The sequence below is a fragment of the Columba livia genome, chromosome 7 (genome assembly GCF_036013475.1).
Source record: "Columba livia isolate bColLiv1 breed racing homer chromosome 7, bColLiv1.pat.W.v2, whole genome shotgun sequence".
NCBI classification, from domain to species: domain Eukaryota; kingdom Metazoa; phylum Chordata; class Aves; order Columbiformes; family Columbidae; genus Columba; species Columba livia.
The window spans coordinates 10,366,992-10,376,882 of NC_088608.1; the positions used below are offsets into that span (position 1 = coordinate 10,366,992).

The following is a 9,891-nucleotide window of genomic DNA, read 5'->3' on the forward strand; positions in this document are numbered from 1 at the left end:
CATTTTGGTGCATGGCCTTTCAATCCCTCTTTAAATATTTTGTAATATGGTCCCTTTGGACTAGATGCCAATTTCTCAGCCTCTTTTTCAGAAAAGCAGAGCTGGTGAATGTGCACAGTGTTTCTTGGCTGTCGCATTTAAATGGATATGGAAGCTACTAACACGCAGTGCAGTGTGTGCATGTGTACGAGTCGAGAGGGAGAAAAAAACTCTGCAAAATGAATTTTCAGAGCAGTGTACAGGGAGTTACATGCACAAATACCCTGTTGTTGATGGGATTTTTGTATCCTAGGTTGCCATGAGTCCCGACTAAGTAGGTTTCCTTCAGCCAGTCAGCCACAGAAGAGTCTGCCATTCTTCTGCCCAGTGTCTTTATTCTGCTCCTAGTCTTCCCTCTGGCTCTGAATTGGTGAACCATGCTGCCTTCACTTGGTGGAGATATTATTCCTGACAAGAATGTTCATTCATTCTCTTCCATCTGTCTGCTCACTTCTCCCTCCCTCCCCAAAAAAGGCAAAAATTTAAGTGCAGTCTTCACATTTTTCAGGAGATTTTTTTTTTTGTTTAAATGAGGATTATTCCCTGTACGTGGCTTTGAAAATGAGAGTCTTGATTGGAAATATTTTTAAATGGATTTAATTATCTTTTAAAATTCAACTTCTAGCTCTAACAAGAATTCTGTGTTGATTGTAAGCTTTGGAGGGAGGGGGGGTGTGTGTGTTGGGGGGGATTACAGGGTGTTTTGTCAGCTCTTACATATACTAGTCTTTGTTTAGCAGAAGAAAAGCTGCCATTTAACAGATTAACCATATTGTTATCTGACCTTTTTAGATAACCGTTTTCTTCTTTTCCTCAGCACCCTGAGGTATAGTTTGGTTGTCAGAAAATTGAACATGGTGATTATGCTTAAATTGTTGAATTAAGGGTGTTTTCCTAGGTGCCAACTAGTAGGTGGTTAGGAGAAAACACGTAAGACCCAGCTTCCAGCAGTGGAAAAAGCTTTTTTGAAGTACATTCCGTTAGCAAGTATTTGACTACTGCTTAATTTTTTACTTGGCCCAATTATAGTACAGCTAATTGGCATTCTACATACCTGTCTGTGCTTTCATTTCTATATGACAATATCCCCTACGGGGCCATAGCTGTTTGTGTTGCTGTTCTTCAGGGCTGTATAACTGGACCCATCCAGAAAAGCTGCATTTCCAGCTTTGCTTCTCTCACCAGAAGGTGAGCGGTGGGTCTGTGTCTCACTTTGATGGAAGTAAAGGAAAGGTCTCTTTGTATTATTCATGCTCTTTTAAGAAATATTCCTTATAAATTCAATACTCTATTTTTTCCTTTTTATTTTGCGTTTTTATCTCTGCGAATGACTGCTTTTAGCGCCAGCTTTTGTACGCTGTTCGAAACACTGACAAAGAACGGGATGTATCTTACTCTTTTAAATATATCAATTTTCCAGTTTGTTTTTAGCCAATGGAAGACAGTGGTAACACTTAGAAACCCCATTTTATGACTGCTACAAGCCCTGAATTTACACTCCAGCTGGTTCCAGTGTGGTGTGAGTTTGGTTCTCTGAACTGCTCCTTCAAATGAAATGTTATGAGGGAGTTAGGAAGCAATCAATGAACAGCCTTATTCTGTGTAAATAATTAAATAGTTGCATCTAAAAGCAGACATTGCATTAATACAAAATTCACTTACTAGAAATAATGGTATGTAGAGGAAGGCAGCAATGCTGGAACCCTGCGGCTAGAAAATATTCTCATATTTTTAGTTCACTGGGCTCATGGAGATGCTGAATGTTTGGTTGTGGGTTGGTTTTTGTTTGTTTTGTTTTGTGTTTTTTTTTTCCCAATATGTCTGCTTTCTTTTTGGTTAGAGATGCTTCCATACACCTTACCCACTCATGGATTCATGTGTCCTGATTCTGTAACCCACCCGACTTTCCATTTTAAATACAAAAAAATGAGATTACATTTAAAAAAAATGAAGCAACATTGGGGCTGACAATTCGAACTCCTTATTATTCAGTCATGCTGCTTTTTTATTGCCTCCTTTGGTATTTTATCATTTGTATTTTGTCTGTTTAAATTTTAAAATGCCCGAGGGTTTATAATTTTTACAGCCTTCCTACACATAGTATTTGTACCACACTTTACAAGTAGTTCTATTGCTCAATTTTCATAGATTTCCAATGTAGACACAAAACATTTTTGTAAATAATTCATATAATTATTGTATTGCACTTTTAAATTTTGACTTTTTTTTCTGTATTGGATTCTTTCCCACACACCAAGATATTTTAGAAAAATATGTGCTAGATTCTCCCTTCATTAGCAAAGGGTTATTATTAATGATATCCTCCATTTGCAATAGGTACTGTTTGAAAAGTACAGCGAAGTTTCAGAAGGCCTCTGAAGTTCCAGGCTTCTGCTGGGAGAAAATTATTATAGGAAGCTTATCTTCACATTAATTTTTAATCTTTTTTCTAATACTAACTTGCTTAGAGTGTTCTGGAATTTCACTGAAAAGTATCATTTTCTGTGTTGTGCCCAGTAAGGCAAGGGCAGTGTCCCCAACCTCCTCCTCCTGCTGAGGCACAACCAGCAGCACCTTCCTGCCTGCTCTCAGCATCTCCAAAATTGCTGCTGGTGGTGGTTGTCCTCTGCAACGAAAAACCTCGGCAGCCCTATTTGAGCCTTGAGAAGGGAGCAGGTAGCTGGGAGAGTCTTCTGGCAGCAAATAGTCAGCCTGAGGAGACAAATGTTAAGGAATTATGTGACCATCTGAGTAGGGGCATGGGTGTGAGGCTGAAGGTAAGTGCATCGGTGACAGCGGGATGGCTGTTGCAGGGCTCTTCACAGCTAGAACAGGACCAAGCTGTCTTGCTTCTCTGGCTTGGTTTGGCTGCTGTAAGGTTCGGGGTAGTTTTCATCCCAAACAGCTGCTCCTTTCTCTGAAAAACCTCTAAGAGAGTGAAAGCCAAGTTCCAGATAACATAAGGAGACTCGTTCGAAGGGGTGATATAAAAGAGACCCAAAGTAGAATAGTGGAGCAAAGGGAAAGAAAGAGGATGAAGTGGTTGTCTTTGGGAATGGAAAAATTCCTGCGTATTACACGAGAACAATAAGACCTGAAAGTCTTGCCTTGTCTTTAAAAGCGAAGACAAGGGTTGGAATTTTATTCAGACAGGCTTGGTGCAAGTGAAACACCATAGCGTTAAGGGTAACAAATGGATTAAGAGAACATGAAGAATGAAACTGGAGTTTGCAAGTTAAGAAACAAGCCAGGGAGTAGGTTTTGCTTGTAGACAGTATGACAGAGGGTTCTATGATAGGTGCGATAATGTATAAAGGGTGCTGAAAAAACCAAAATTTTATGGTGATTATAAATAAGGAAGAAATGGTAAAAGTTAGTCTTTGACTAAAGGTGAAAGAAGAATTTGAATGCTGAGGCTGTGAGCCTGGAGAAAAAAGAACTGATGGAAGCTGAGAATCTTAGGAGATGATTTGATTTAGAAGAGAATAAATTGGAATAATTTCATCTAAGGAAGGGATTGGCTGAGAAGCCACATGGAAAGGTAAGAATTAATAGTTAGAAATAGGGCATAGGCTTACAAAGAGAGAGATTTAGAAATTGCTTGGAATTAAGAAGGTTGAAACTCTGGGCATTAAAGACCAGTCTGGGAGCAAACAAGTGGGTGATACAGGTATTTTCCATTCTAGTTTCTATAAATACCGGTGTCTTATTTTAAGGTACCATATTTCAGTTTTTAGAAGAATGTGGCTAAACATCTCTGTTCAAAAAGGAAAACATACACTCTAACAACATTTCAAAGAATAAATTAAAATTTATTAACATTTAATTAATCATTAGTAATAATTTAATAAATCGGTTAGTAAAATAACTTCTAAGAATAAAACTACCTTAGAAAAATAGAAATAGCTTGCATGTTTCTGGAAACAAAAGATAGATGGTGTCTATCCCCAAAATCAGTGCAGTACAGTATCCAGAACAAAGAGGATGTTGCCAAGACAATCCCTGATCTCTGTCAGTTCAAAAGATTCCATAGTGAATATTGAGAGGAAAGTTTACTGTTGTTCAGGGTGGGTTCTGTTAAATAACAGTGAACTTTTCTCAAAGCAAAACTTGAAGTCAATGCACTTGAACTTTTAGTTTTTTTCAGAGAAACCTAGATAATAAAAATATCAGATGGAAGATGCAAGGTAAAAGTTAAACAACATAAAAATAGAGTTACTCCATGTTCTGAAAGCATCGTTGCAGGGCCTCTGTGTGAGGAAAAATAAGGGGAAAGCTGAAGATTAATTCAGGGCGATGAATATTGTCTGAGCAAATATTTCATGAAAGTGAAAAACAAAGACCAAACCAACAGAGAGAAAAACCTGTAAGTGTGCAAATGCAAGTTCAGCCACAGGAATTCCTTGTTTTCAGCTTAATTTTTAAAATTAAATGCTTTTAAATTATTTTTTTTAAATAAATAAATCTGGTTTCCAACCAAAATAGGATTTTTTTTTCAGAGCAGCTATTTTAGTTCTACAGACAGATACGGGGAAAAAAAAAGAAGTGAAAAATACAGAGCACCCTATAGAAATGCTAAATTAAAAGCTTGGAAATGCATAATTCTGTTGTAGAAGGGATAGGTTTGAGTTCAATAAGTTTGTGAGAGAACTGAGGCATTTTAATGCAGTCATCTGTCCTGAAGAAAAACATTGTGTAGTAGCAGTTGAGGAAGGCTGCCTTTGTAGTACTTCATTTGCTGGGTTTAAGGCAGATATCTGCACCTATATTAGAAAGAAGGGGCAAGAATTTAGTTCTAAAGTTTGTGGGGTTTTTTGTTTTGTTGTTTTTTTAATGTAAAAGCTTAAAATAATTTTAATGCATCAGCCACTGAGTACTGGGAGAATAGTGATGTGAGCAACCCCTATTTTCAATAGCAACAGATTAAATTATCTTCTTTATTATTTCTAGTAAAGAATATAGTATATGACTTGGTAATTTTTTGGAAGAATATTGATTTATTTTTTTTAGATTAACATTGCTATGTGTTTTTTTTTATCAGGTGAAAAGCCATTTCATTGTGATGAGTGTGGTATGAGGTTTATTCAGAAGTATCACATGGAAAGGCACAAAAGAACTCACAGTGGAGAGAAGCCTTACCAGTGTGAATATTGTTTGCAGGTAAGATGACGTCGTGAAATCACTTGCAATTAAAACCAAAACACCAGTCAATTCCCAAGTAGTACAGATGGGGCTTTCTTCAAGTGTTGTAGTTACGTGAGTACAAATAAATGTATAAAGAATGTGTTTTCTGCTCTGGCGGGCCGTCTTGGTGCGCAGGCGGAGCAAAGTCACAACTGTCTGCACTTGATTTTGTTGGTTATGTACTGTTGTTTGACACTTCGTTAGAAATCGGTAAAGTGGATAAATTGTCAAGGAAATGAGTTAGACTACAAGTTTTATTTTCATTTTGCTAATGTGTTTATTTTTGTATAATAATAAAAATCTTTTGCAGTATTTCTCCAGGACTGATCGGGTGCTGAAACATAAACGTATGTGCCATGAGAACCGCGACAAGAAACCGAACAGAAGTGCCACCAAAGTTGGCTTTTTGCCATCGGAGGAAGATTCTGGTTTCTCTACGCCTATGAAAGACAACTCCTTGCCAAAGAAGAAAAGGCAGAAAACAGAAAAAACAAAATCTGGGGATAAGGAAAGTGCAGATAAATCAGAACAGAAGAAGGACAAAAATGACTATTTGCCTTTGTACTCTTCTAGTACTAAAGTAAAGGATGAATATATGGTAGCGGAATATGCTGTTGAGATGCCACATTCTTCGGTCGGTGGGTCGCACTTAGAGGAAGCAAATTCTGGAGAAATACACCCGCCTAAGCTCGTTCTCAAAAAAGTTAACAGCAAGAGGAGCCTGAAACAGCCGCTTGAGCAAAGTCAAACCATTTCACCTTTATCTACATATGAAGACAACAAGGTTTCAAAGTATGCCTTTGACCTTGTGGATAAACAAAGTTTACTGGACTCCGAAGGTAATGCTGACATTGATCAAGTTGACACGTTACAGGAAGGGCCCAGTAAACCTGTACACAGCAGCACTAATTATGATGATGCAATGCAGTTTTTAAAGAAAAAGAGGTATCTACAAGCAGCTAGTAATAACAGTAGAGAATATGCCTTGAATGTAAGTACCATAGCATCTCAACCTTCAGTAACGCAGGCAGCTGTGGCCAGCGTCATTGATGAAACTGCTACAGCCTCGATATTGGACACACAGGCGCTGAATGTTGAAATTAAAGGTAACCATGACAAAAATGTCATTCCAGACGAGGTACTGCAAACTCTGTTAGATCATTATTCGCACAAGGCTAACGGACAGCATGAGATTTCTTTCAGTGTGGCTGACACAGAGGTGACCTCCAGTATATCAATCAATTCTTCTGAAGTGTCTGAGGTCACCCAGTCGGAGACAGTCGGAACAAGCTCGCAAGCTTCCTCATCAGATAAAGCTAGCATGCTACAAGAATATTCAAAGTTTTTACAACAAGCTTTGGACAGAACTAGCCAAAATGATGCCTACTTGAACAACCCGAGCCTTAATTTTGTGACTGATAGCCAGACTCTTACAACCCAGCCAGCATTTCCTTCCATGGAGAAGGTCTACACGTCTATACCCGTCAATAGCTTTCGGTCGGGAATGAACTCTCCGTTAAGAACAACTCCAGACAAGTCTCATTTTGGACTAATGGTTGGTGATTCGCAGCACCCTTTTCCCTTTTCAGGTGATGAGGCAAATCATTCTTCTTCCTCCTCTACACAGGACTTCTTGGATCAAGTAACTTCTCAGAAGAAAGCAGAGGCACAGCCTGTTCATCAAGCATATCAAATTAGCTCCTTCGAGCAGCCCTTTAGAGCTCAGTACCATGGGGCAAGAGCTGGAATATCATCTCAGTTTAGCACTGCCAATGGACAGGTGAACCTTCGGGGACCAGGGACAAGTGCTGATTTCCCAGAATTTCCCTTGGTGAATGTAAACGATAGCAGAGCTGGGATGACTTCTTCACCTGATGCCACAACGGGCCAGACTTTTGGTTAAGAAATCTTTGTAAATAATACTGGCACTTTAGAACACATTTGTCAAAAGGGGGTTGCTCTGTATAAGATGGAGTTCTGTACAGCTTTTAAGAGCACTATGTTAAAACAGAAGTAAGATGATATTAGCAAGACCAATAACTGCTTCTTTCTTTTTCTTTTTTCTTTTTTTTTTTAAATTTTTTGGTTAGTCACCAGTCATTGAACTGCCTGATGTTGGTGCCCCTAGCAGAGGCAGTTTTTTATTCACATGTTTGAATCCAGAAAATATTTTATCTTCTACGAAATTTAAAGTAAAAAAGCCAGTTCCCCAGGTGAGGTTTTCCCCAATGATTATTTCCTGCTGGTTTCCTTGTATGCTTTGGGAGGACAATTTGCTGTCTGATACTATTCATATTGCCATTTCTAAGCATAGCCATTGCTCTTCAGCAGGGAATTGACATGTACTAAACACACAAACACGGAAGTTTTAAAGTCAAGTAAATATGGCTTTAAAAGATGGCATTTTCTAGAAAAATAATCTTTCTTCCATCTCTCTCAAAGTCAATTTTAGACCATGTGCCCTTTACTTCTGCTTTGCATTACCTTGAGTTGTGTTTGGAGGAAAAATGAATTCTGATAGGCTAGCTCTACTATTTAAAAGTCTAATTAATTTAAAATACTTTAAAAACTTTTTTAAGCAAAATGCCTAACTGCTAAAGCCTTTACTTCGTTCCTGAAGTAATGTGTATTTCTTTGTACAGCTGAATCTAGATGTAACTTTTTAATGACTTTTTCATACGCAGATATCAAGGTTTTGAAGTTTTAGTTTAAATACTCTGTAGATGACATTCCCAATTGCATAATGCTTACACAAACTGTGTATTCCAAGATTTAAAAGCTTAATTGTACCTTACCCTACATACTCATAATGATTAACATAGAGCACTTAGTCAACCTGATAGTTTTTTGATTTCTCAAAAATAAAACCATGTTTAGATTTTTAGGTTTGACACGGTTGCATCATTTTCATCTCATACAGCTCCAATAATTCTTTTCAATATACTTGAGATGGGGTATTCTTCGCTTCTGTAAAATCTGTTTTAATTCTCTGTCTAGAATTTTGACAATTCAGATCATTAAATTTATTGAAGTATTCCCAAAAGCTGAAGAAGTGGGCATTCAAATTCCCTCTTTTTAGTGTTTGCTTAAGTGAAAGTCATTACAATTTTACCAGCCAAAACCGCTGATATGCTAGTGAACAGGGTTTCTTTTTCCAGCGTAGCTGAGTGATCAAAGTTTTTGTTGCATTTCACTTTATAAATAAACTGCAAAGTTTATCCCTGTACCATGAATATGTTTTTTTGAATAGTACTTTGTCTTGAAGTATACAGTATGGTACGATAAGTAGTTCTGTGTGCATTTTTAAGGTGGTAAGATTTGAGTAGCATAACTATTGTGTAGTTTAAGTTAACAAGTTACAGATTTTTGAACTGTATGTTCATTCTATTGCACCTTCCCTAAAGGGACACTGTCTGGTAGTTTAAGGCAGTTTAAGCCTAATGTAGGCTGATTAACCAGGGAAAAAAACCACACACACACGTGTATATATATATGTAGGTATGTATTTATAGTTGGGGTTTTTTGAGGGTCTTTTTTTTTTTAATAGGATTGCATACATCCTTTTCCAGCACTATTGCTAGCTGGTATCTCTCAGATGAAGCCATCAGCTAGGAGAAAAGACTGCGTCTCAAGGGGCTTACATATATCCTGTCTTTTAAGACAGGACTTGAGCAGGACATACAGCAGTTCCCACCTCTTCCCAAAGCAGTAGCAATATTTTTCTTTATTTGTCATTACTAGGAAACTGATCCTGCTCTGTCTCTTTTCCCTTACGGTACCACTATTACAGCACTAACGTCACTGGGTGCAGTTGAGGGAGAAAGTGCATTTCTTATCCATAGGCTGCTTCTTGTATTGACAAGAAATACAATTTACGTGGAATTCTTACTTAGTACTTTTGTATAAGGAAGCAGGTTCTGTTCTCATTCATTGACCCTGTGTATAATATAGGAACGTGTTCCAGCGTGCTATGACTTACCAGCAAATTTGTCTGAATATTTGGCCCTGAGTTAAGAAGAATGAGCCTCAAGGGAGAATAGTAAATTCCTTATGGATTATTAATGATACATGTAAACGAATGTCTTTGAAAGAATATTTTTAAACTGATCCATGTGTGTCTGTTTTTCTTCCTTTGTGTCAATTTGTTTTTTTGACTTTCCATTCTGTTTTGCACAGATATAATATGTATGGCCCCTATATGCCAGGAAGCCACCTCTTGTAACGCATGTTTCGTTTTCAGTGCTTCATTTCCATGACACCCTAGTTTGTGCTGCCTGAATGATGCTGCATTGGCATCTTTGTTCTCGTGTTCTGTTTTTGCAAGTAGATGGCTGTTAATTGTTAAATACAACAAGCAGCAAAAGCGAGAGTTAAAAAAGAAATGAAAAGGCTGTATTATTACTGCACTTTTCTGGCCCCATAGGGAGGCAAAAGGAATAAAGTCTCCTTCCTTGTGAGGAGACTGACTCAGCCTAATTTTAAAAAGTTATCGCATTGATAGTCTGCGGTGAGAAGGTGCCTGAGGAGGAGGAGGAGGAGGAGGGAGCAGCTTTTGCTCTCGCTCCATGACGGCTTGTCACAGTCGCTGCTTGGGGTGCGAGTGAGCAAGATCTTGTACCGAGCGAAGGAACTCGCTCTTCCCCGGAGCAAAACGGGAATCATCCGAGG

General features: G+C 38.1%; 1 protein-coding gene across 5 annotated transcripts in view; it reads left to right on the forward strand.

The window, feature by feature from the left end:
* Positions 1-9,330, forward strand: part of ZNF148 (zinc finger protein 148) — a 34,610-nt gene extending 25,280 nt beyond the window's left edge. For all 5 annotated transcript variants that reach the window (XM_065070478.1, XM_065070481.1, XM_065070482.1 and 2 more), the window contains 2 exons: positions 5,081-5,199; positions 5,534-9,330. In XM_065070478.1, coding sequence (XP_064926550.1) covers positions 5,081-5,199; positions 5,534-7,126 — 1,712 coding nt within the window. In that variant the 3' untranslated portion in view covers positions 7,127-9,330. The remainder of the gene's footprint in view (positions 1-5,080; positions 5,200-5,533) is intronic.
* Positions 9,331-9,891: the final 561 nt, after the last annotated feature.